The following is a 24,143-nucleotide window of genomic DNA, read 5'->3' on the forward strand; positions in this document are numbered from 1 at the left end:
GGATTTTTACTACGCCGGTCTGCAAATAGCCGCTTGCCTCCATTTTGAAGCGGCGGCCCAATCGGCGTTAGCCGCGCTCCGTAGTTTTGGCTCAGCGCGTTGACCGGGATCAACGAAAGTATTGCGGCTGATTCCAATCAGGAGGAGGAGGAAGGCCTCCCTCCGCATTTGCCAGCGCGCGCACGGCAAGTGGACGTTTGGGATAACGGGACCTGTAGCTCACATCAACTCAACAACCGTCGAGTCTGTCGAGGTAGGAAAACAACCTTCAAACGTCGATGTTTGAGCGTTTGAAGTCGGCCTTTGTTTTTGAGCCGGCACCTCAACTTTGAAAACCAAATCTACCCTTGCAAGCTCGGCGACGCCGCGCCGGGGGCTTCCCGGCGACCCCCTGGAATCCGGATCCGATCCCGTCGAGAACGCGGCTCCGACAACGTCATTCGAGAAAGTCGTTCGGCCGCGAAGTCTCGTGGCGTCGGCCCCTGATATCTTTTATCTGGGAGAAATCATTTGGACGCCGCCGGACGGGTCACGTCGGTCTTCCCGCTCCTTGACAGCTCGGCCTCCGTCCGTGCTTCCCCGCACCCGACTTGCCTTTTTCCAGCCCCCCCCCCCCCCGCTCGGCCAGATCGTAGAAGGGGCTCCCGCGGTCCATCGCGTGCACCACGGTGACGGGCGAGACCAGGAAAAGGCGCTCGGCGCCGCCGTCCAAGCCCACGTCCACGTGGGTCCGGTCCATGGGGATGTACTCCCCCTCGGGGGTGGTGCGCGAGCGCGGGAGCCGCGCCCGCGCGCGGGCCTCCACCAGCTGGCTCGGCCGCCGGTTGCCCACCCGCCACATCAGGCACAGCTTGCGGTCCCGCATGGCCACCGCCGCGTTGCGGCTGAAGGCCAGCGTCCGGTTCCTCTTCTTGGGTCTGGCCGACTTGGCCGCGACGGCCCCCGCCACGAAGGCGTCGATGACGCAGCCCGCCGCGCTCTGGAAAAGCACCGCCAGGACGGCGGCCGGGCACTCGTCCGTCACGTAGCGGTGGCCGACGGCGGTCCGGGTCTCCACCGAGAACAGGAAGGCGGCCGTGAAGCCGCCCGCGTTGGACACGTTGGCCCGCCGCCGCCGAGCTCCGGGTCGCCGCGGAGGACGGCCAGGAGCCAGAAGACGCGGCCGAAGAAGAGCCAGGAGAGCAGGAAGGCCGAGCGGAAGATCAGCAGCGTCCAGCGCCAGCGCGCGTCCACGCAGGTGGTGAAGATGTCGGCCGGGTAGCGCCGGCCCTTCTCGCTCGCGTTGACGTAGCACGTGCCGGCACGAACGCAAGCGCTGCTACGCTCTCGCTGACGCGCCAAGAAACGCACGCGGGTCATGTTTTGGTATCAGCCCGCTTGAGTTTTATTTAGTGTCAACAGACGCCACCATGAAAGTCGCACACTCGCTCAGTCCTCCTCGGGACCCTTGGTGAAGTCGTCCCGGTAGGCCAAGTCACAGGCCGCTCCCTTTCTTCTTCCCTTCTAAGTTGGCCTCGATGGACATATATATAGATCGCTTTTGGGGTGACGTTTTGTTCTGCTCGTACGATGTCGTCAACAGAGAGGTCGCGTCGGACGTTTTCTCGTCGGACGGTCGTAGGGTTAGGGGTCAGGGTTTCCGGTGGCGGGTCGGAGCGGAAGGTTCTCCCAGAAAGATCCGGCCGATACGGCCCGGGCGAGAAGGGGCGGACGGGGGGCCCGAAGAGGAGCGGGGGCCCGGCGGCCGACCCGTCGGCCCCGCCGGCCGACCCGTCGGCCCCGCCGGCCGAGCTACGCCTCCGGGCGCGCGGCGTCGGCCGGCGCCTCGGCGTCGGCCGGCGCCTCGCCGCCTCGCCGGCGGTCCCCCCCCCTGAGCCGGTACGCCCGGGCGCTGATCTCGGGCGCCGGCACCCGGGCGGTCCGGTTGAAGAGCAGGTAGTCGACGCAGTAGCGCCGCTCGCCGGCCCGGATCATCTCCTGGAAGACGTGACCCCACAGGATGTCGTCCTGCGTGTAGGAGGTGCGCGTCTGGTGCAGGCTTCCCGTGCTGTCGTCCACGTAGGTGAAAGAGGCCACCAGCTCCAGGCGGGAGCGGCGCAGGTCGGCCGGGCTCATCCCGTAAAGCGGGCTGCCCTCCCGGATGCGGTGGCAGACCACGGCCGGCGTCACCAGCGCCACGTCGGGCTGCTGAAGCGGCAGGTCCAAATAGCGGAGGTCCACGCCGCCGCCGCCGCCGGCGCGGGCCTCGGCGCGCACCACCTGAGCGCGCGCCGTGCCCTCCACCAAGTGATTGCGGCGGAAGTCGCCCACCCGCCAGGAGAGGCAGAGGTGGCCGTCGCGCAAGTTGACCACGGCGCGGTCGCTGAAGCCCACCGTCTGCGCCCGCTTCCTGGCCGAGCCCATCTTGGCCACGGCCACGCCGATGACGAAGGTGTCGATGAAGCAGCTGACCACGTCCTGCGCGGTGACGACGGCGATGGCCGCCGGGCAGTTTTCCGACATGCCCCGGGCGCCGTAGCCGATGGTGGTCTGGGTCTCCAGCGAGAAGAGGAAGGCGGCCGTGAAGCTGCGCACCTCGTAGACGCAGGGCGCCGTTTGGCCGTCCCCGAGGTCGCCGTGGGCCAACGCGATGACCCAGAAGAGGATGCCGAAAAAGAGCCAGGACAGGATGTAGGACAGCGCGAAGATGAGCAGCATCGCCCTCCAGCGGATCTCCACCAGGGTGGTGAAGATGTCGGCGACCAGCAGGAGCCACTCCTCGGGGGCGTGACGGAACGCCACGTCGCAGTTGCCCTCCTTGCGCACGTAGCGCCGCCGGTCCCCGGGCCTTTCTCCCGCCGCCGCCTCCTCGCCGTCCCCTCGCTCCACGCTCCGGTACGGGCGCCGCATCTCGCCGGCTGTCGAACGGCCGCGAAGGCGGGTTACTTTGGCGGCCCGAGCGCCGCGCTCTCGCCGCGCGTGGTGTTAGGCCGAGCGCCCCCCCCCGCGTTCCCGCGCGTTCCCGCGCGTTCCCGTCCTCCGCCGAGTACTGGATGGCCCCCCGGGGCGAGCGCTTGTGTTTATGTTGCCGCGCCAGGACGCGCTGCTGTTTTGTCCACGGGCACGCTTTGTCCTCAAAGCCGCCGCCGCCGCCGGCGTGTGTACAAAACACGCGCTGACCTTCCCCGCAATTTTTCCACTGCCTTCCGCCTCCCGCCCGTTGCGCGATTCCTTTAGTTAGCCATTACATGCTCGATCGTTGCCGGTGCCCCCCCCCCCCGCCGCCCCGGACCGACTACGACGCTCTACCGCGACCTTCAAAGGATTTCTCGCAAACGGCCCGTTAAGAAGTTTGCGACGCCGGCGGCCCCGCTCGGCCGAGCGCCGGCGGACGCTTCTCGTGCGACGACAAGGGCGGACGCACGTTTCTGGGAAGGCGCCGAGAGGTTTGGCTCCGACCTTCGGGATTTTGGAGGCGCCGGAGCAAAAGAAGCCGCGGGCCAGCTCGAGGTTTTCAAGGAGAGGGGTTTGGTCCCTCCAGGTCCGAACGCAAGCTTACCTTCGCCAAAGCCCGAGCGCAAGTCTCCTCCTAAAATCCTGCGGTCGACGATCCTCTCAGAAAGCCTTCTCGGCAGAAAGGCGCGTACGGATGGCGTCGTCCGGCGTGAGCTTTTCTATTCCGCGCCAAAGCTTAGGACGTCAAATTCTAGGAAGGGCTTCCCGAAGATCGGAAGTCAACTTCCGGTTCGGGAGGATTCGCAAAGCGCTCCGCCACAAAGTGAAGAAACGCAAGCGGAAGCCGAAAAAGAAGAGGAGGAGGACGGCGAGCGCTACCTGAGCTCCCGGCGCCGCGCCTGTCGCGGCAAAACGCGGCACCCCCCCTCCATAATACAGGCCGCCTGGCCCCGCCCCCGACAGAAAGCCCTCCGCGGGGACACCCCCGCCGCCGCCGCCGCCTTTCAAAATAAAGCCGAAAGGGGAGCCGGCCACGTACCGTGTCGCCGGCCCGCGCCGGAAAAGGGTCCGCTCGAGGCGCGCGCTCCTTTTCCGGGGGGGAAACGCACCCAAAATCCTTTCTTCCCAATTCAAATCGGAGAACGAACGGCGGGAGCGCCTTCGGACGCGCCGCCGCTTACCCCTCCTGATTTCGATCAAAGTCTTCTCGCCGGCTTTCTGGCGGGCGGGCGGGAGGAACCCTCTGACTAAAGGTTGGAGTTCACCTTTCCGGTCCGGGATTTGGATCTTTCCCAGGAGGAAATTGAAGCGCGCTTCTTCGCCGGGCTTTTCCACGGAAGGTTCGGAAAGTTCTAGCGGAAGAGCCCCGCGGACGTTTTTGCCGCAAATTGCGACAGGGGGTCGTCCGCTCCAAGTTGAAGGATTTCCTCAAGGTATTCTTCCTGCGGCGTCGGCCGCGGCTTCCCTCGCCGCCGCCGCCGCTCCGGCCGCCGTCGGAACGTTCCGCTCGCTTACCGGCGAGCGGTCAAAGTCCGAGCGGACGGTATAATCATTCGGCCGGCGTTTCGGTCCCGTCGAAAGCCCCGGCCGCGTCCTCTCGGCGAAAGGCCGAAAGCCGGGGACTCTCCTGACCCAAAAAGGCCTCGCTTTTCTTGGGGGGGGCGGGGGGGGAGGGGCCGACGCTAATAATTCAAATTAGAAGGAGTGTCTTTCCACTAACCGCTTCAATATGAAAAGGTCATTCCTTTGAACTCGGGGTTGGGGCGGGCTTTCTATTTTGGGGCTGCGGGGTTAGGTCAGGCGCACTCGGTCGTCGCGCGGATCCAAAATCCTAGTGACGCAGACGGCGCCGGCCGCTCGCGCTTTGGCTTTTGGCTTTTGGCTTCGGCCGCCCGTCACCGAATGGCTCGACGCCTTTTTCGATCGCGGAGCGATGGCGTAAAGCGTTTCGCCGGGGACGGCCCCGACGCTCAGAACTTCGGGCGCGCTTTTCCACCTCGGCCTTACTTATGCCCTCAAGTTGCGGCGACGGGCAGCCCCGGCTTTCGCGCGCGCGGCGTGCACGTCGTCCCGACGGCGAAGCCCGCGTCCGTGCCGGCGTCCGGCTAAGCGGACCTCCCGAAGGCGAGGCGTCCTTGGGTTTCACCGGGAACGATTCGTCTCCTTGGCCGCTTCGCTGGAATTTCGCCCGGTCGGACGTCACGCCTAGCCGGATGCCTTTTCGGGGCTCCCGGAAGGATTCGCTCGCTCGCTCGCTCACGCTCCTTGCGACCACGACTCCGGCGTGCGGAAAGTGGGGCGCGGGCCTTCTTCGTGGGGCCCCCAAACGCGTGGACGACAGCGGCTAAAAAACGTTTGCCTTCTTTCCGTTGCCACTCGGACGAGAACGCGACAGACGATGGGACGTGAAGTTGCAAACCGGAAAAAAGGCAACGTCGATGGCGCTCGTACAGTTTTTGCTCTATCTGGTGGCCAATGTGCGGAATTGCACGTTCAAGACTCGCGTGCCGCCTTTCCATTTTTTCCGCAGCATCCCATTCGAAATGTTTTTATTCCCGATTCTAAATGAAAGCCTGTTCGATTTGAATTGATTGCTTGGAGATGTCACTGTTATTCCAAGCACTTGCTTTTGTTGCTTTTAAGGTCCCATCTTTGTATGAACAATATTTGGATATTCGTTTGTGACGTCGAAGACGCAGAAAGACAAGCCCGACTGTCCTGGTCCGCGCACTGTATTGAAAAACGGAGCCTTAACAAATCAAGAGATGAACGGCCACAAATAAAATAAAAATAAATAAAATAAAATAAATATATAAATAAACAATACAAATAAAATCCCCCCCCCCCCCCCCATTTATCCCAAGCCGCTTTGGATAAAGAACCTGATACGTTCGTGTCAAGCCAGCCAGACGCGGGTACCACGTAGCCACCTCGTTCCGCTGGACTCAAATGACTCAGTGAACAATCCGAGGGAGGAACTTTGCTCTCGATTGACGTCAGACAACTCGATCGTCTCGTGGCAGGTTTATTTTTCAGCCTCAGTAATATTTGCCGACGCGTGATAAATAAGTGTCGAAGGGAGCACATCTACAGTGCAATGCGGCCAAAAGGTCGATAATAGCACCGTTTGAGAGGCCGGCCGCGCAACGTCGGCGTGGCGCCGAGACGACAGCGGGTGAAAAATCTGCAACCGTCCTTTCCCTTCGCCATCTGCTTTTTCTTCGGACCGACGGAGGAGCGGGACGATGCGCGCGGTACGGCCAAAGTCCCTTATTGGCGGAGGTCGGGGCCACAAGGAGTAGCCGCGACCCCCGCGAATGGGGGGAAACGGGGGATCGGGCCGAGGAGAAAGAAGACGTAGGCGAGGGGCGGACGAAAAAGATCGCCCGGCGGCTCGCCACGATATCTCAGACGTGTGACGGCGCCCGGCGGCGGCCTTTGCGCTCTGGAGCCTCGTGAAGGCGGCCCCCGGTTTGGAGTCGCCGCGATCCTCGGCGGGGAGCGGAGGGGAGGGAGGGCGCGCTCGCGGAGCGGAGGGAAGGCGCGCTCGCCGAGCGGAGGGAAGGCGCGCTCGCGGAGCGGAGGGAAGGCGCGCTCGCCGAGCGGAGGGAAGGCGCCCGCTCGGGATCACTTCTTATCGGCGACCAGGCTCCGGTACGTGGGCTTGACCACCACGTGGAGCATCAGGGACCCGTCCACCAGGTACTCGGAGGTCCGGCGGCGCAGGTCGGCCTCGGCCAGGAAGTCGCCGATCTCCTCCGTGCCGCGGTGGAAGTCGTACACGTGCTTGACCCGCGGCCCGCCCCGCTGGCGCGCCACCACCAGGATGGTCTTCTGGAAGCCGACGCCGGCAAAGTCCGCGCCGGAGGTGGCGGGCGCGACCATGACGCGGGGGCGCCCGCCCTCGGCCCGCGCGGCGCCCGTCTCCGCGTACGCGGGCCCCGTGCCGGGCGGCAGCCAGCGGGGCGAGAACAGGACGTTCCAGGTCACCTGCGCGCGCGCGCGCGACAATTAAGGCGCGGTTAGGATCCCGAAACGCGTGGTCGCGTCAAGACGGGACGGGACGGGCGGGGCGGGGCGGGGAGAAACAAAGGGGTTAGGCTGGGCGGGGACGGAACCCGGACGCGCGATCACGTTGGCGGCGCGCGCCCAACGGGACCCGACGGGAGGAGCGGGTTACCCGCTTGCCGGCGTCGTGGGCGCTGGGCCCCAGCTGCGTCTGGAAGCTGGTGCCGCGCTCGTCGCGGGTGGGGTCGCTCAGCGCCCAGGGGGACCCCCACAGCGGGTCCAGGTAGTTCCTGGGCACGAAGAGGCTGCAGTTGACGTCAAAGTACTTGGCCATGAGCACGGGAGAGGCGGCGTGGAACTGGTAGGACATGTAGAGCAGATCCCGGACCGACTCCCGGTAGCGGGCCAGGACCGCCGACTGCGTTTGGAGGCGGAAGAGCTCCCGGGGCGGCATCATAGCGTAGCGCACCGCCCTCAGCGCGTTCTCCGCCGTCAGTCCGTCGGGACGGTTGCGCGAGATCCACTCCTCCAGCGCGGCGAAGAGCTCCATCTCGCTGTGCACCACCAGATCGGAGCGCCGCAGTAGGGTCACCAGCAGGCCGGGGCTGAGGCCCGTCCACTCGCCGCTCCTCAGGACCGAGGACAGGTTCCAGGCCAAGTAGCGGAGGCAGCCGTCCCTCAGCGCCGCGTCGCCCGCCTCCAGCGCGTACTCGTACCAGCCGGCCGCGTGGCCGGAAGGCGATTCCCGGGCCAGGTTGAGGGTCATGTAACGCGTCAGGCCCCGCCGCAGCGCCGCCGCCCGGTACTTTGTGGCCAGGCGGTGCAGGGGCGCGGCCTGCTCCGGTCGCAGGGTGAGCTCGCCGCAGTACAGGTACCTGCGGCCGCCGGGCATAGAAAAAGGTTTGACGGAGACCCGGGCGGCGCGTCGGGGCGGGCCCACCTGATGAACTTTTCGAAGACGGCGGCGCATTCCGCGCTCTCGCGCAGCGTGAGCGCGCTGCCGTTGCGCGCCCGCAGCATGTCCCCCAGGACCGGACTCTGCAGCGACAGAACCAGCGCGTGGACCGCCATCACTTTCGCCTGGTCGCCGTCGGGCGTCTCCACCCGCAGCGTGGCGTCGCTGCCGTCGCCCCGGAGCAAGAGCGCCTCCAGACGCCCAAGCAGCGCCGGGGAGTGGCTCAGCGTATCGCCCCCGCCGTCCGGGCCGCCGTCCGGGCCGCCGTCCGGGCCGCCGTCCGGGCCGCCGTCCGGGCCGCCGTCCGGGCCGCCGTCGGCCTCCAGCGACCCTGCACCCGAGATGATTGGATGAGCGCCATTCGCGGGTCAAATCCCCAGACCCGGGTGAAGAAACAGCGGTAGAAAATCAAGTCCTTCCAGACACTCGATTTCTTCTTTTTAGATGCCGTTCGAGCGCTCCGGGACGGACCTCGTCACGGCGACTTCGCCTTCAGGTCGGCCGAACCCCGAGGCGCGGTCGGGTCGAGCGCGGCTTTCAGGGCCAGAAGCAGCGACTCGATGAGTTTGTGTCTCATCCGCCGATCGGGGACGCCGGGGAGCGCGAGCGCGAGGCTTCGGACGGCCGCCGCCGGGACGGCCGCGGGGTCATCGATCGCCGGCCCGCCGAACGATTGTGGGTCACTTTTAATTAAAAGTCGGCCCGCCCCCCGCCGCGCCCCACTCATCGACCCGCTTGTCACGCCTCATCGGCGACATGGCCGGCGGCGTCCCGACGGTGTTCCTCCGCTTGCGTTTTCCAGCGGTTCCCGGCGAACAGCGAGAAGTTCTCCAAAATTCCGAACGTCCGGCCCACTTTGGGCGGGAAGCGGCGAGCGCCCGCGACGGCTCGCCGGCATCTACGCGCGCATTCGCACCCGAGGGCGGTCTCTAGTCCGCCCCGGGCCTAACGGCCGCGGGCGAGCTCGGGGACCCGACGCCGGCCTTTTCCCACCTTCGTACTTCGCCGGCCGGAGGAAGGGGTCGCCTCACCTGCCGCCGCCATCAGCACGCACGCCGCCTGAAGCAGCAGCCGCGGCAGCTCGGTCATCTTCATCCTCCGCTTCTTCGGGCAGCGGCCGAGTGTGACGCCGATGCCGCCGACGGTGACTTTGGAATGTGGGTCGTGGGCTACGCCGCTTCCTGGGTGGAGCCTAGCCCGCGATGTGGCACCCAATGCGTGCGATGAACCGTTTTTTTTTTTTTTTTTTTTGCCTCTTCCTTCTACAGGCCTCAGGCCGGCGCCGGGAGATGGCGACGCCCCATTGCCACGGATGCAGATTGCTTTCTTTGCGGCGGAAGGACGTCGAGCGCCGGCGATTGCTGGCGAGCAACGGTCGAAGGGAAAATAGGAAGGACGACACGCCGGGCGCGCTTGCGTGTCTTTCGTCGTTTTCTGTGGCTGCGACTTTTGCGGCGAGCGTTTGCTTTTGTGATGCTCTACAGTTGCCTCGGGCTTTGAAAACACGGCGTTCTCAACGGAATGTGCGCGCGTTCGGAAGTAGTGGTCAGAGAAGAAAAAAAGTGGTGGCCGAAGGCGCTTTTGTAAATGCCGTTGTGCAGGGTCACCGCTAGGCGTCGCTAGTGCGGAGCCCGCCTCCGCCTCCGCCTTCGCCCTCGCCTTCGCCCTCGCCTTCGCCTTCGCCTTCGCCTTCGCCTTCGCCTTCGCCCTCGCCCTCGCCCTCGCCTTCGCCTTCGCCCTCGCCTTCCCCTGGCGTCGTTGCTCGTTCGCTCCGGCGCAGCCGACAAGCGCGCGTCTCCCTCACACCTCTTCCAAGAGTTTGCGCTTCGCTCGAGCAGCGCTGAGCCGAGAGCAGTCCGATGTCTCCTTTGGTCCGCCTCGACGTCAATCTGAGCTCGCTCAGCTTTCAGGTGCGTATCACTCGCCGCTTGCGTTTCACTCAAAAGTGCTTTTCACGTCTGACTCGACTTTAGCGTTTCGCGAATGGCAGCAGAGCTTTTTTTCTGGTCTGCGCGTTGACCAGTAAACGCTTTAGTTTGCTTTCTTTCCGCTCTACGCGTTGATCAGTAAACGCTTTAGTTTGCTTTTCTTCAGCACTACGCGATGACCAGTAAACGCCTTAGTTTGCTTTTTTCAGGTCCGCGCGTCGACCAGTTTAGTTTGCTTTTCCCGCGGAGTCATCGCGTAGCGTCGACGCGCGTACTCGCAACATACGCGCCCGCACCGGCATCGGGATGTCACGAATGCCAATCGTGCCGAGGTGCGCAGTCGCCATGGCGACCATCGCAGGGACCTCGTGGCTCTCGCGAGCTCACGTGACCTTCGCCACCCCACCCAACATTTTAGCGCTCCTAGAAACGAGGCGCCGAAGTTAGATATTGACTTTTGGGAAGCCTCTGGCGCTGCTCGTTTCGCACTTTCACCCGCGGGAAGGTGGACGTATTTGACCGGAGTTAAACATGAATGCGCCTCGAGCTGCCCGTAAGCCCGCGGGTCCCGCACGTTTTGGATATTTCCGTCCTCCGGGACGCGAGACACGCAGGGTGGCGGACGTAGCCGGAACGCGACACGCAGCGTCTCTCGTTCGCCGCGGCGCATCCCCCAATTCCCTGCGGCGTACGCCCCGACAGGACGTCTCGGCGACGGCCTCCAACGCCAGCCGCCCGCCGGGCTGCGGCCCCAACGTGCGCTCCCTCTACTACAAGCTGTGCGACCTGGAGGCGGCCTGGGGCGTGGTCCTGGAGGCCCTGGCGTCGGCCGGCGCCGTGGTCAGCCTGGTTCTGTTCGTGGCGCTGCTGGCTAACTTGCCCTTCGCGCCGGAGCGCCGGCGCGGGGGCGAGGCGGCCCTGCGCGCCGGCTTCCTGGTGTGTACGGCCGGCCTCTTCGGCCTGACCTTCGCCTTCGTGGCGGGCCCGGACTTCTCCACTTGCGCGGCGCGCCGCTTTCTCTTCGGCGTCCTCTTTGCCGGCTGTTTCTCCTGCCTCCTGGTCCAAGGCGCGCGACTGGCCGTCCTGGCCCGGACCGACCGGGCTCCGCCGGCGCGGATCTGGTGCCCGGCCGCCCTGGCGCTGTGCTCGGTGGAGGTGCTGATCAACGCCGAGTGGCTGATCGTCACGGTGGCGCGCCGGCCGGCCGCCGCGCCCTGCGACGTGGCCAACGCCGACTTCGCCATGGCGCTCGTCTACGTGATGGCGCTGCTGGCGGCCACCCTGGGGGCCGGCCTAGGCGCCGTGGCGGGAAAACACAAGCGCCGGAGGAGGGAGGGCGCCCTCATCCTGACCTGCGCCCTCCTCTCCGCGGGCATCTGGGCGGCGTGGATCGCCATGTACGTCCACGGGAACCGGGGCCCGGGCGGCGGCGGGCCCGACTGGGACGACCCCACGCTGGCCCTCGCCCTGGTGGCCAACGCCTGGGTCTTCCTGGCGCTGGTCACCGTCCCGCAGGTGTGTTCGGCCGGGGACGGGGGCGGCGACCCCGACTCCGTGGAGGACGCCGGCCCGGGCGGCCCCCTCGGCCACGAGGGCGTCCTCGAGGAGCGGGGCCCCCGAAACGTCTTCGCCGACGACCTCGACAACAAAGCCTTCTCCGCGGACGAGCCCGCGCCAGGTAAGAACGGATTTTTTTCCTTCTTCTTCCTCAAAGCGGGGCATAGGCGCGAAGGTTCGGATGTCCGCCCGCCGTCGGGGTCCGCGAAGAACCTTCTGCCGCCGGGCCTCGGCCTCGTCCCGTTCGGACCCCGGACGGCAAAGGAAGGGGAGGAACGGTCGTCAAACGGGACGGGCCGAAGTCCGGATGTGCGGCGCTCAGGCGGGGAACCGGGCTTTCCGCGCCTCGCCGTCTTTTCGCCGGGGTGTCGTTGACCCGCGTCGCTCGCTCGCTCGCAGGCGCCCGGGCCGCGTCCCCGTACAGCGGCTACGCGGGCCAGCCGAGAAGTGGCGCGTACCGGCCCACCGAGCTGGCGCTCGTGGCCAAAGGCCGGGCGGCCTCGGTGAGTGCCCTCGCCGCGCTCCGCGATCGCCGCTTCGCCCGGCCGGCGCCGTCCGGGATCGCCGGCGTTTTCTTTTTTCTTCCCCCGGCAGAATCCTCCCGGAGCGTCCCGTCAAACGGCCGTTCCCGGAGCGTCCGCCCGCTCCGCGGCCGGCGGCGGAGACCCGCACGTCACGGATGCGACGGGCGCCGTCGGCTCGGGTCGCGGAAACGGCGTAGGTCCACCACGACTTCTTCTAAACTCGTTCGGATCCAGAAACGTGGCGCTTTGCGTCGAGGGGCCGTTGCGACTGCGTTGGCGAACGCCTTTCGAGTACGACGGTCACGCGTGTACCGAGTTGAGAAATGAAAGGAGGAGGAGGGCGTTCATGGTAACAAGAAACACTTGTTGGTACTCCAAACAAGACAACTCGCTCCTTTAGCCAGAAGCTGAAGTTAAAAGAAAACGGCTCTGGCCGGAGCCTTGAGTAGTCACCTGCGTTCGAGTGTGATTGTGAGAATTTGTGCCGTGTGTGTGTGTGTGTACATTCGTTTTTACGACCGTGTATACACACACACACACACACACACACATAATAGTCCCCCTCATTCTTGACGTCTGCGCTTTTCCATCAGGGGCCGAGGACATCGGACCGGTGACGCGGCCGTCTCCTGCGGTCTCCTGCCCCCCGCTTGAGCCTGCGTCCGGTCACCATTGGACCTCTCCTGCGCTCAGGCAGGAATGGAGGACTCTGATGTCTTTCTTTTTTTCCCTCCCTATGACCTATGCTTACATGTCCTTTGCGGTCGGTCACGTGCCCCCGTGCGCGGGGAGCGACGCGACCACAGTACGGCGAGCAGATGGTTCTCCGAGGCCACGAGCTACACGACGCTAGATGAAACCGCGACGCAGCCGTGATAGCAAACACGAAATTTGATGGCACTGCAATAAACCAGGTCATACTACAGCACGGTCCACCGCACATCCGGCACGCTCTAGCAAATCCTCCGCCGTCACGCTGTACTAGACGATGCCGCAAGCGCAAAACTCCGCCTGGCGGCGGGCGGACGGACTACGCGGAGCAAGGGCCGAGTACACGATCCCGCAGCGCGCAAAAGGACATTTTCCCGCAACGGTAACCCGGGCGCCTCTCGGCCGCGCTACCGAACCGACTAGCCAAAGGCTTTTTTCGCATACGCGCTTGAAAGCTTCTCCGTGGAAATGAGCTACATGGAATTGAACGCGCAAGGTTTCCTCACTCGGGTCTTCGTCCGTTTCCCGGCGAAAGGAAAGCGGCTCGTTTTCTGTCACGCTCGTTTTCTGTCACGCGCAACGCCCGACGGGTAAACGGGTCCAGGTTGTCGGGGGACGTGGCGCCCGCTGCGCTTTCCGCCTTGCGAGATTTGCTCACTGGCGCTTTAGCAAGAAGTCGAGGACTTCCCGAGTCCAGGTTTTGCGCCCTGCCGTGCGAGCGGAGGGGCACCCGTTTCTTCGGGGGGGACAACAACGTTCTCTTTGTCCACCGGGCACAAAGACGGCGCTGTGAGAAAACCCTTGAGCGAGGGAGGACACCTGAGCGCCGCATGCGCGCAAGTCAATGCGCACGGCGCACACGGCAATGAGCGTGCGGCGCGCCAAATGAGCCGGCGAAAAAAGGAAGCGGGGCCGCTGGCGCGCGCGCGGGGGTCTGTGGCTCTTTCCCGTTTCCCCGTCACCCTCCCCTTTCTCGCTCGCCCCCTCCGTCCCCTGGCGGGCGGCGTTTCCATGAAGGCGGCCGGCAAACACGGAGGCCCCGCGGGGACCGCCGGAAGGCGAACACAAGGCGCAACGGCCGAGGCGGGCGGGGCGCGCTCCTGGCGAAAAACACCCGAAGACCGGGCTTTGCTTTCACTCGCAAAGGTGCCTACGCGGGAGAAAACTCAAAAGCGGTACAGTGCGACTCGACCGGCGGCCGTACTTTCCTTATCCTCTGCGAGGAACAACAAAGACGAGGGCACGCAATGTTCTTGCTTTTTTTGGTCCTTATTATTTATTTTCGCGATATTAGTGCTATTTTTACACATGACTAAAACGATGCTGATGTATTCTAATAACAATGGATCTTTATTGGTCTTTCCGTGCCGGCCATAGGGCGAAAATGGCTGAAGGTACAGTGCGACAGACAGCTTACACGATGGCCTCACATGTGAGGTACTCGACGGCGTACGCTAAGGTTAAAGGTTAGCTTTATTATTTCAGGACATTTCAACCTTGCGATGGCGTTTCTGATTAAAAAGATTAGATTCGCTTCACGGCGCTGCCATCTGCCGGACTTTAGTTGTAAACGCAAACTTGTGCGTCGTCACCCGCCCGCTTGTCCGTTGGTTAGCGGGCCAAAATACTCCCTTCGGATTGGTTCGAGTTTCCTTCTCGCGGCCTATCAACGCTTTTGTTTACGCGGCGTCACTTCCGGAAGAAGTCAAGCGCCTTCACGCCTGCGACAAGGAAACGCCATCTGTGTTTTTGTCCCCCCCTCCCCGAAAGAAACAAGTCTGGAGAGCGTTCAAAATAAGCCGGAGTCCCGAAGCGACTTTGGTTGGTTCTCGCGATGGTTTATTTGGTCGTGAACGCGACGAGGTCGTGTGCGTCTTTGCGCAAGGTCGGTAGCCGCCATTCGCCTTATTTCCTCCCCACCGTGTCCGTTCGTTCGCCTGTCAAGGCCTCCTCCGCTGAATTCAGATAGTTGCTTTGATAAAGCGTCGCGAAGGCCTGCCCCCGAACGAGAACTTGTCAAATCCGGTCGACTTCAGCCGGAGGTCGTTTGAAAAACGGACGTCGGGATACCGGCTACCGTCAAGGCTGCCGATACCGATACCGGCCGCTGATACTTAAGCAAAAAGCTTGGACGCGGAATGGGCCTTTCTTGGCGGCCGAGGCTTAGTCATGTGACCGTCCAAATCACCGTGGCCGTCGCAAAGAAGGGAAGAGAGAGTCTTCGAGATGAGCCGCTGTCGCGTTCGCTGAAATTGAAACAGTTCAGCGGCGGCGAAGCTCGCCGTCGTCCTTGTCATTTGTAAACGGTCCTTGAGGTTAAAAAAAAACCCAAAAGAAAGCAGTGGGAAGTTGCCGCTTTGGTATTGCAGCTCAGCGAAGGCCTTTGGCGGACTAACGCGGCGCTCCTTTTTTCTCGCAGCTGTGCCTGGCGTCATGGAGGGGCGGGCCGCCGGCGCGAAGCGTCGCCGGCGGCCGGAGCTCCGGCCGGCCCCCGGAGAGCGGGGGGGATCCCCCGGAGAGCGGGGGGGATCCCCCGCCGCCTCCCGCGCACTGCTGCATGAGCGGCTGCCACAACTGCGTGTGGGTGGAGCACGCCCGGGAGCTGCTGGCCTACTACGACGACGGCGGCGAGCGAGCGCTGGCCGCCATCGAGGAGAACGTGACGGACGACAACCTCAAGGCCTTCTTGAAGATGGAGATCCGACTCCTTAAAAAGACCTGACTTTGCATCCCGAACCCCAAAAGTCAAGCGGGGAGTTTTCGCGCGGACTCGGAGCGGCCGGTCAAAACGCGCGTTGCGCTCGCCCGCGCGCGGAACTTTGCCCGGAGCGGAAGGCTTCGGATCTTGTACGTCGGTTGCGGTGCCGACGACGCGGATTTATTGCGTTTGTGCTGCCAATTAAAGCGAGCGGCGGATCGGAGCGGTGTTGTCGTCGTTGCCGGCCGGTCGCCGCGACAACCCCCAAACGCCCCCAAACGGGATTACGGGCCCACGTGTCGGAAAACGGCGGCCTTCCCTCGGGTCACTTGCGGCCCCCTCGTCCCGGCCGGGCGGACGCCGGCCTTTCTGTCCTTTTGCCGCTCCGGGTGCGCCCTCGCCGCCCGCCCGCCCGCCCGCGGACGGAGGGTTCGTGCCGTGTTTACCGAGGGGGACGCGCCTGTCGGGAAAAACTTGCTTCTCGCTTCTCGGCATTCGCCGCGGCTTCGGCCGTCGCCCTTTTTTAAAGCCGACGACGGTCGGCGCCTTTTGGTACGTCAGCCCGGTCGCCGTCCGTCTTCCCGTCGCCCGTCGCCAGCGTATGCCCGAGTAACCGGGGGGAGACCCCGGTTACTCGGGCGTCCTTCTCCCCGTCCGTCCATCCGTCTGCGACAGCGCGCGAGGCGTGACGCCGCTAATCCCGGCCGTATAAAAGGGGCCCGTCGTCGCGGTCCGCTCATCTGCCGTCTCGTCATCCGGCCGGCGGTCACGCAAGCGAAGCGGCACGTGAGTACGACGCGCGAGTACGTGACGGAGGGGCTCGCTGGGGCGGGGGGGCCGCTCGGACTTTCTGTCCTGGTGCACCCCCCGGGAGAAACCGAAAAGGCTGAGACGCTTTGATCAACGGGGGATCCGTAAGAGAAGAGGTCCAAATTAAGCCAATTATATCCTCTCGTATTTATCAAAACGAATCTCCGCTCGCAGAAAAAACACACATATATATATGTATATATATATATATATATGCATATATATGTGTGCATATAAAGGATTGAGTGTTTTTTTTTGTTTGTTTTTTTCAATTTAGTACCGCGTATCATTTGTTTCCACGGAGCGCTGAATCTCCACTCGAAATTTTCACCGGTGAAGGCGAGCGGGTTTACAAATTTGCGAAAAAAGCAAATCCCCCGACTGCGATGACGGCGCCGGACGAAGCCTTTGTTTCGGCGACAAAGCGTCGCTGGCGCTTAAGCGCGCCGGTGTGTACTCAGCACTTGCGCCTCGCCCCGGCTAACCGGATTGAAGGCGGATTAGTAAAGCGAGCCCGCGATTAGGTTTGGCTCGCGCGGCGCATCGGGGTCACGCCGAGGGAACGCCATTAATCCGCCTCGGCGAGGATTAGGTCGCGAGCGGACGCTCGGGACCCGCTCTCGGACGGTATCCGGGCCGACCCGAGCGACCGCCTTCCGCGTACGTTCCGCAGAAAGTCATCGGCGGGAGCGGGGCGCGGGAGATGAATCTGGAGGCGCCCAAGACGGAGCTCAAGTCGGCCACGCGGGTGAGCGGGGGCCCCGCCACCCCGCGCAAGGGCCCCCCCAAGTTCAAGCAGCGGCAGACGCGCCAGTTCAAGAGCAAGCCCCCCAAGAAGGGCGTGCAGGGGTGCGTCCTTTGCCGGCGCGAACCGTTCGCTCCCGCCGTTCGCCCTCGCCGTTGACCGATTGTCGTTGTGGACTTTTCCCGGGCGGCCCCGCCGCGCAGGTTCGGCGACGACATCCCGGGAATGGAAGGCTTAGGAACCGGTGAGTTTTGCCACGCCGCCGCTGAAAACGCGACACGCGTTCACGTCGCCTTTTGCCGCGACCCCATTTCCTTGCTTTCGGCAGAGGGAAATCGGGACGTTACGGATGCGGTAATGATGCGCGTACTGAAATCCGATGGCTCGACCGGTACGGGCCCGCAGAGTTGAGTCCCAAGGCCTCGGGAAGGCCGCGCGGCCTGGCAACTCACCCGAGCCGAAATCTGAGCGCTCCAAAAGAAATCTAGAGAGAGCGACCGTAGTCGGTGCTTTTTTTGATAGTCGAGGCCTCGGGAGGAGGCCCTCACGCACCGGCGCGTGACCTCTGTTTGCACGTCGTGCGTGTTTTCAGACATCACGGTCATCTGCCCGTGGGAGGCCTTCAATCACCTGGAGCTGCACGAGCTGGCCCAGTACGGAATCATCTGAGCGGCTTCGGAACACAGAACTGGAACAGGCGCGGCTCTGGAAAAAAAAAACGTTTTTATTTTGGGGTACATTTCCCGTTCTCGCCGCAGCTTAGGACGCGACCGTCTCCCGCGCGCTTCTCCTTTATCCCTCGGCTTCCGCGTTCCTCGTCTAGACTTTCCTACCGTCCCTCGCGGTTGTCTCTTCGCATTTGCTGTCATTTGGCTGGGGGTTGTTGGCCTGCGGCCCGGTCCACGTAGCAAAGTTCAATGAAAAAAAAAGCTGACGGAGAGCATTCCTTTTCACCTCTTGTCTTCTTTACCGTATAAACGAAAATAAAAAAAATGAAAATCCAATCCTCGTTTGTTTCTGTCGGGGTCTAAGGAGTCCGGTACCGTGGCTTAACCGCAGTCAAGATAAAAGGATTCTTGCAGCGTCCCTTGATTCTTTTCATCTCCTGTAATAATCGTTGCGAAAAATCTTATTTTTTATATGAACCGTTGCAGACACATTTTGGGAGGGGAAGCCCGAAGCCAGGCGGGATAGGCGCCAGCAAGCCTGCGACCCCGGTGAGGATAAGCGGCTCCAGAAAACGGATGAAACCGCCCAATGTTTTAGAAGTCTGTCGTCAATGTGAAAAAAAAAAAAAAAAACAACTTACATCTTATACGGGGAGCTCCTTTTCCCGGGGAGTCCCGGGCAATTCAGCTAGGTGTCATTTTTCATTTTATTGATTGGGCGGTCGAGAACATTCGAGAAAACGCGTTTGTGAAACAAATACTTCGACGGTACACTCGAAACGTTGACTTTTGGGGTAGAGTCGGGCGGAACCTTTGACCGGCGGTGCTTTGCGTTTGTCTGGTGGGGGGCGTTTTCCGGGCGAGCACCGGTGCGGCATCGGACGCAAATGACGGGCGCACTCGCCGCGGGATGGAGTTTCGTTGACAAACACTGCGTCCGTTCTTCGACTTGCAGCAGCCGACAGCGAGCAGCGGCCGGCGAGCGGAGCACCATGGCGGAAAGCATAGTAAGCGCGAAGGAGGGAGGGAGCGAGCGAGCGAGCGAGCGCGCCCGCCCGCCCCGCCGTTAACGCGGCCGACCGGCGCTCGGTGCCGGCTAAGCCGCCGAGCTAGCCGCTAGCTTAGCTGTTAGCCGTTAGCGGCAAGTGATGAGGCAGCACAATTAGCCGGCCGCCCCTTCAAAGTGGACGGGCCCGGCAGCGATCGCGACAACTTTGACTTTGTATTTCCCTTGTTTTCGCGCGACCGCTCGCCTATTGTGGTCGCGGACGTTTCAGCGGTACGTCCCGGTACCATCCTTGAAATGTTTCCGAGTCGGGCCGGCCGAACCACGTTCGTTTGATTTGCGCCGAGTCTCGCATCCGGCAGCAGAACCCGAACGAAGGGATCAAGCGGCGATTTCCATGACCAAAACAGGGTGTTGGGAATCCAACCACATTTCGGCACCTCTAGAGATGAGCTCCGGGAATCCAGAACATTTCGGCGATGGCGGTGCGGTCCGTCCCTTTGATGCTTTGGACGGCCGCTTTGTCAACCGGACATTTGCGGAAACGCTCGTCCCCGGCCGACGTGGCCAATGGAACTCGCGGAAAACCATCTTGAAAAACAAACCGTCCCTCATTTGTTCCGCAGATCGTCCGAGTGCAGTCCCCAGACGGGATGAAGAAAATCCCTTCCACCAAGCGGGAGACCGCTTCTGCCTTTTTAAAGAAGGTACAAACCCGCCGCTTGACAGCCGTCCCCCTACGCTCGATACGTGGCGGCCTTTGCCCTTCCCGCGCCGGCTTTTGGAAAGGCGACGCTTCTCCCGAACGACGGCGCCGCTTTTGCGCCGCCTCCCGAGTTGAATTTCCCCCGGCGCCCGTTTGCCTTCGCAGGTGGCCAAAGAGTTTGGCTTCAACTCCGACCGCTTCTCCCTTTACCTGAACCGCGACAAAACGGGGGAGATCCTCTCGCAGAACAAAAGCCTCGGCCTGCTGAAGATCAAGTGAGCTACGGCCGGCGCGGAAGTCCGGGGGGCGGGGCGGGACGCGGCGCCACTAAGATGCCTTTGTGCCCCCCGCGCAGGCACGGCGACATGCTCTTCCTGTTCCCCTCCAGCTCGCCGGCCTCGTCGTCCTCCTCCTCTTCGTCTTCGTCCTCCGCCGAGGTGATGGACACGGCCGCCCCGCAATCCTCGGCGGCGCCCGCCCCCTCCGCGTTCCAGATGCCCCGCCCCCAGTCGGCGCCCCGGATCCAAGAGGACGACATCGACCGCTACCTGACCAAGCAGGACGGCAAGATCTACAGGAGCCGAGACGCGCAGCTGTAAGCTCCTCGTCAGATCCCGCCGTCGCCGCCCGCCGCGTTCAGAAAATGATTGCCGAACGAAACCTTGAATACGCGGCGCGTCGGGACACGTTCGCTCCGAACCCACCGACGCGTTCTCCGCCATTTTCATTTGTTCGGAGGTAAAGACTTTCTCGTCGTCCGTCCGTGCCGAGAAGGTTCAAAAGAAAGCGCCGTCGAAGCGTTTTCGCAGGCGCCTCGTCGAGGCAATCCTGCCAGCGAGCCATTACGGTAGCGCTGACCTGCGCCGCGCTTCCACCGTCGTCCGCCAGGGGCACACTAGGGCTCAAGTATATCGTTTTATTGCATTATCGCTACTGCAGCCCTGCCGCGATTCGCAAAAAAAACGGCCGGAAGAAAAGACGCCAGAGGAAGGTGGCGCCGCCACCTTTGCCCACTTGAAAGCCTTGGCCTCCTGCCGGTTTCGCCGGGGGGTGACGCCTTTTGTCTGACGCGGGCTTTGCTCCGGTCACAGGTGTCGCCACGGCGCCCTGGGGAAGTGCGTGCACTGCGTACCGCTGGAGGTCAGAGCCGCCTCCTCCTCGCCTTCATATTCTCCGCCTTCTCTTCTTTGTTGGGTTTTTTTGCTCTTTTTTGCTTTTCCTTTGACTCGAGCCGATTTTTGTCGCGGCCTCGCTCCTCCTCCGGCAGCCTTTCGACGAGGACTACCTGAACCACCTGGACCCGCCCGTCAAGCACATGTCCTTCCACGCGTACCTGCGCAAGCTGACCGGCGGGGCAGACAAGTGAGCGCGCCGCGGGGGCGCCCGATCGCGCGAACGGGTGTCAGCGGGAACCTGCTTTGCGCGGCAGGGGCAAGTTCGCCGCCCTGGAGAACATCAGCTGCAAGATCAAGTCGGGCTGCGAGGGTCACCCCCCCTGGCCGGAGGGCATCTGCACCAAGTGCCAGCCCAGCGCCATCACGCTCAACAGACAGGTACGCGCGCGCGCCGCCGCGGGGGGGTAGCCCCTGTCGGGCAGATGCTTTACGAGCCGTCGTAAAAGTCCTAGCGAATCGCAACGTGCGTTCCGCTCGACGGCCGCCGTTTGTGAGAAATCAATGACGCGACGGGGGTCCCGCCGTCAACGGCCAGCCCCGGCGCCGAGGCTCCGGCTTTCAAAGAAGGTCGCTGACCCCTGCGCCGCCTCGGGCGCGGTTGCGCCTTGGCGGCGGGCGGGCGGGCGGGCGCCGGAATTTTGTACTCGTTCTTCGGGAATGGCGAGCGAGTCGAAGAAACTCGGCACGGCGTTTTCCACGTTTGTCCCAGGTTAAAATGTTGACTCGATTGACGCTTGATCTTCCGGAGCAATTTACGTTCATGGCGCGAGACGGTTCCTTCGGCGGAAGCCGAGGGCGCCGCTCGCCCTCGCCGCTCGCCCTCGCCGTCGCCGCTCGCCGTCGCCGCGCCGACTTTGTCCCAGAGGCCTGTGTGCGTGCGCCCCAGAAATACCGGCACGTGGACAACATCATGTTTGAGAACCACACCATCGCCGACCGCTTCCTGGACTTCTGGCGCGAGACGGGCAACCAGAGGATGGGCTACCTGTACGGCAGGTACACGGAGCACAAAGACATCCCGCTGGGCATCCGGGCCGAGGTGGCCGCCATCTACGAGCCCCCGCAGGTGAAGGCCCCCGAGCGCCGATGGGCTCTCTTCCCGCCGGCCCCCGCGCCAGCTTAAAGGCGTCCGTTGGCCTTCGGTCCAGAACGCCACCCAGAACAGCCTGGAACTGCTGGAGGACCCCAAAGCCGCGGCCGTGGACGAGATCGCCGCCAAACTCGGCCTCCGCAAGGTGGGCCCCCTTTCGCTCGCCGCCCTTCGCCGGCGCCGCTCGGCCTCAAGCGCTCGGCCTTGGCAGGTGGGCTGGATTTTCTCGGACCTGCTGTCCGAGGACACCAGGATCGGGACCGTCCGCTTCACCAGAAACCAGGTGGGCCCGCTCGACTTCCGCCGGTACTCGCCGGGCGCTTTTCGCCGAGGGAAAAGGGGGCCTTTGCTCACGGGACGGACGGCCTGTGCCCGCTCGCCGCCAGGACTCGCACTTCCTGAGCGCCGAGGAGTGCATCACGGCGGGCTACTTCCAAAATCAACATTCCAACCCCTGCAAACTGTCTCGCGACGGACACTTTGGCTCCAAGTTCGTGACGGTGCTCGCCACAGGTCAGGCGGCGCGCGCCGGCCCCGCCGCGGCCGCGGGTGTCCCATCCCGGTCTTGTGGGGCTGCGTCTCAGGCGGGCCCGACAACCAGGTGCACTTTGAGGGCTACCAGGTGTCCAACCAGTGCATGGCCCTGGTGAGGGACGAGTGCCTGCTGCCCTGCAAGGACGCCCCCGAGCTGGGCTACGCCAAAGAGTCCAGTCCCGAGCAGTACGTCCCGGACGTCTTCTTCAAGGTAACGGCGGGGCGGGGCGGGGCCGGGCCGGGCCGGGGAGGGGCGCCGGACCCGCGCTCAAGGCGTCCGTCCGCCCGCAGGACAAGGACAAGTTTGGAAACGACGTCACCTTCCTGGCGCGCCCTCTTCCCGTGGAGTATCTCATCATCGACGTGAGTTGTCGGCGCCGCTCGCGCCCGGCGGGGACGCCGCTCGCGCCCGGCGGGGACGCCGCTCGCGCCCGGCGGGGACGCCGCTCTGACGCCCGCCTTCGCAGATCACCACCACCTTCCCCAAGGACCCGCAGTTCACCTTCAGCTCCGCCCAGCGCTTCCCCATCGAGAACCGAGAAATCCTGGGACGGACGCAGGTAAGGAGGCCCTTTCTTCTCGGGGGCGGCCCGGCTCCAGGACCCGTCTGGCCTTTTCCCCCAGGACTTCCACAGCCTGGCCGCCTACTTGTCCCAGTGCGGCTCCGCCCCCTTCCTGGACGTGGCGTCCGACTTCCACCTGCTCCTCTTCCTGGTCACCAACGAGGTCATGCCTCTGAGGGTGAGCGGGCGTCCGGCGCCGTCGCCGCCGCCGCCGCCGACGGCGCGGCTGACGCCTCCGGCCCGCCCTTAGGACAGCATCGGCCTGCTGCTGGACGCCGTCAAGGCGCGCGACGCCGACCTCGCCGAGACGTGGAGGAAGTCGGAGCAGTGGGCCACCGTGGAGCAGCTCTGCGGTGAGTTCCCGTGCGCAAAGCCCCGCCGGGATTGCTCTTTGCGCCCCGAACGGGGCCGGGCTCGGATTCGGGCTCGGATTCGGGCTCGGATTCGGGCCCGTTCCGAGTCAGGGCAAGCCCGGGTGACGTTTGCGCCTCGGCGGATCGCGCCGGCGTTTTTCAGGCACGGTGGGGGCGCAGCCGTCGCCGTCGGCGGGCTTCGACGGCGCCGCCGACCCCTCGGCGCCGCCGTCCTCCTCGGCCATGTGGTCCTGCGCGCACTGCACCTTCATGAACCAGCCCGGGACCGAGCACTGCGAAATGTGCCGGCTGCCCCGCGCTTAAAGCGGCCCGCGCTCCTCCCCGGGTTGACTTTTTTCTTTCCTTTTTTTTTTTTTGGTTTGACGTGAGTACGGGATGGCAAAAGGTCGCCTCGGGATGCGAGTGGCCTCGGTTTGCGAGTCGTCCTTTGAAAAGGATTCGAACGCCGCCAATTAGGAATCCCGGTTGGGATGGCCCGCGCCATCAAGGCTTATTTGAATCACGCTGTATAATATTGCCATTTGAATCTGATCAAAATAGTTTGCCAAAACCGGTTGGCCCCTAAACCTTTCTCATGCAACTTTATTGCCTGCGCAGTCACATTTTGTTTGCGGGCCAAAAACGTAGCCGCCGCGCTGCCGCCATCTAGTGGCGGGCGTCTCGTTGTAGACGTTTTGCTCGAACGAAATTTGGGCGCGAGAAACGCTTTGGCCGAGGCGCTCGTATCTCGAGGCGCCGTTGGCCTCGATTTGACCTCGGACGCGACGTTGGCCGCGCAGGCCGACAATTTGGAAAGTTGCGAGCGGGGAAATCCGTCAAGGCCTCGGAAGAGCGCTCCCCATCGGTAACTGGCTCAAACGGACGGCACGTGACTCGCCGAGTTTTTCCACCGCTCGGCCTTGCAAACTGTCCGCTTTCCCCGCTTCGGATGACGTCGGCAAAATAGTTTGTGGGCCCGCTTCGCTTTTATTTTCAGGGGGCGTGCGGCTCCTCTTGGCGTCATCTGCGTGTGACCAATAAACAATTCAACAATTGCAATCGCTTTTGGCTCTTCTTCGTCCCGCCTTTAATCCACGCGTCCTTTCATCCATTTGTCGGGGCTTTCCGATTATTCGAAGCAGGCGTGAAAGGCAAAACAGGCAGGATAGGCTCCGGGG

The 24,143-nt window shown here is 63.5% G+C and overlaps 6 protein-coding genes and 1 pseudogene across 12 annotated transcripts; 4 read left to right on the plus strand and 3 right to left on the minus strand.

The window, feature by feature from the left end:
* Positions 1–529: 529 nt before the first annotated feature.
* Positions 530–1,361, minus strand: LOC148410074 (inward rectifier potassium channel 2-like; annotated as a pseudogene).
* On the minus strand, positions 1,361–4,482 carry LOC148410075 (inward rectifier potassium channel 16-like). Of its 4 annotated transcripts, none has more exons than XM_088438347.1 (2): positions 4,116–4,482; positions 1,361–2,897 (listed from the first exon to the last, which is right to left on the minus strand). In XM_088438347.1, the coding sequence occupies exon 2, from the start codon at positions 2,887–2,889 to the stop codon at positions 1,792–1,794; it is 1,098 nt and encodes a 365-aa protein (XP_088294473.1). In that variant the 5' UTR covers positions 2,890–2,897; positions 4,116–4,482; the 3' UTR covers positions 1,361–1,791. The 4 variants fall into 4 exon arrangements, with proteins under 4 accessions (XP_088294473.1, XP_088294474.1, XP_088294471.1 ...); XM_088438348.1 differs by lacking the exon at positions 4,116–4,482 and adding an exon at positions 3,974–3,993; XM_088438345.1 differs by lacking the exon at positions 4,116–4,482 and adding an exon at positions 3,539–3,855.
* A 181-nt stretch (positions 4,483–4,663) lies between these two features.
* Positions 4,664–15,184, plus strand: LOC148410076 (G protein-coupled receptor family C group 5 member C-like). Of its 3 annotated transcripts, XM_088438340.1 has the most exons (7): positions 4,667–9,054; positions 9,166–9,807; positions 10,528–11,503; positions 11,782–11,885; positions 11,977–12,099; positions 12,500–12,599; positions 15,037–15,184. In XM_088438340.1, exons 2-6 carry the CDS (start codon positions 9,757–9,759, stop codon positions 12,521–12,523), a joined length of 1,278 nt encoding a protein of 425 aa, XP_088294466.1. In that variant the 5' UTR covers positions 4,667–9,054; positions 9,166–9,756; the 3' UTR covers positions 12,524–12,599; positions 15,037–15,184. The 3 variants fall into 3 exon arrangements, with proteins under 3 accessions (XP_088294464.1, XP_088294466.1, XP_088294465.1); XM_088438338.1 differs by having other exon boundaries at positions 4,664–9,054; positions 9,166–11,503; XM_088438339.1 differs by lacking the exon at positions 4,667–9,054 and having other exon boundaries at positions 9,144–11,503.
* LOC148410077 (BTB/POZ domain-containing protein 17-like) lies at positions 5,959–9,752 on the minus strand. Its single transcript, XM_088438336.1, has 4 exons — positions 8,929–9,752; positions 7,883–8,228; positions 7,115–7,817; positions 5,959–6,924 (listed from the first exon to the last, which is right to left on the minus strand). Exons 1-4 carry the CDS (start codon positions 8,990–8,992, stop codon positions 6,562–6,564), a joined length of 1,476 nt encoding a protein of 491 aa, XP_088294462.1. The 5' UTR covers positions 8,993–9,752; the 3' UTR covers positions 5,959–6,561.
* Positions 12,610–15,538, plus strand: oxld1 (oxidoreductase-like domain containing 1). The gene is made up of 2 exons (XM_088438360.1): positions 12,610–14,502; positions 15,037–15,538. Exons 1-2 carry the CDS (start codon positions 14,452–14,454, stop codon positions 15,337–15,339), a joined length of 354 nt encoding a protein of 117 aa, XP_088294486.1. The 5' UTR covers positions 12,610–14,451; the 3' UTR covers positions 15,340–15,538.
* A 153-nt stretch (positions 15,539–15,691) lies between these two features.
* Positions 15,692–17,874, plus strand: pde6gb (phosphodiesterase 6G, cGMP-specific, rod, gamma, paralog b). Of its 2 annotated transcripts, none has more exons than XM_088438358.1 (4): positions 15,692–16,101; positions 16,799–16,974; positions 17,074–17,114; positions 17,463–17,874. In XM_088438358.1, the coding sequence occupies exons 2-4, from the start codon at positions 16,829–16,831 to the stop codon at positions 17,537–17,539; spliced, it is 264 nt and encodes an 87-aa protein (XP_088294484.1). In that variant the 5' UTR covers positions 15,692–16,101; positions 16,799–16,828; the 3' UTR covers positions 17,540–17,874. The 2 variants fall into 2 exon arrangements, with proteins under 2 accessions (XP_088294484.1, XP_088294485.1); XM_088438359.1 differs by lacking the exon at positions 15,692–16,101 and adding an exon at positions 16,110–16,241.
* Positions 17,875–18,376: 502 nt separating this feature from the next.
* On the plus strand, positions 18,377–24,024 carry nploc4 (NPL4 homolog, ubiquitin recognition factor). Its single transcript, XM_088438329.1, has 17 exons — positions 18,377–18,545; positions 19,171–19,251; positions 19,416–19,525; positions 19,606–19,845; positions 20,342–20,390; positions 20,518–20,612; positions 20,680–20,803; positions 21,312–21,491; positions 21,574–21,660; positions 21,727–21,798; positions 21,902–22,028; positions 22,100–22,260; positions 22,341–22,412; positions 22,517–22,609; positions 22,674–22,790; positions 22,863–22,965; positions 23,129–24,024. The coding sequence occupies exons 1-17, from the start codon at positions 18,426–18,428 to the stop codon at positions 23,287–23,289; spliced, it is 1,992 nt and encodes a 663-aa protein (XP_088294455.1). The 5' UTR covers positions 18,377–18,425; the 3' UTR covers positions 23,290–24,024.
* Positions 24,025–24,143: the final 119 nt, after the last annotated feature.

The sequence above is a fragment of the Hippichthys cyanospilos genome, chromosome 17 (assembly GCF_059441005.1).
Source record: "Hippichthys cyanospilos isolate Australia breed blue-spotted pipefish chromosome 17, RoL_Hcya_1.0, whole genome shotgun sequence".
NCBI classification, from domain to species: Eukaryota; Metazoa; Chordata; class Actinopteri; order Syngnathiformes; family Syngnathidae; genus Hippichthys; species Hippichthys cyanospilos.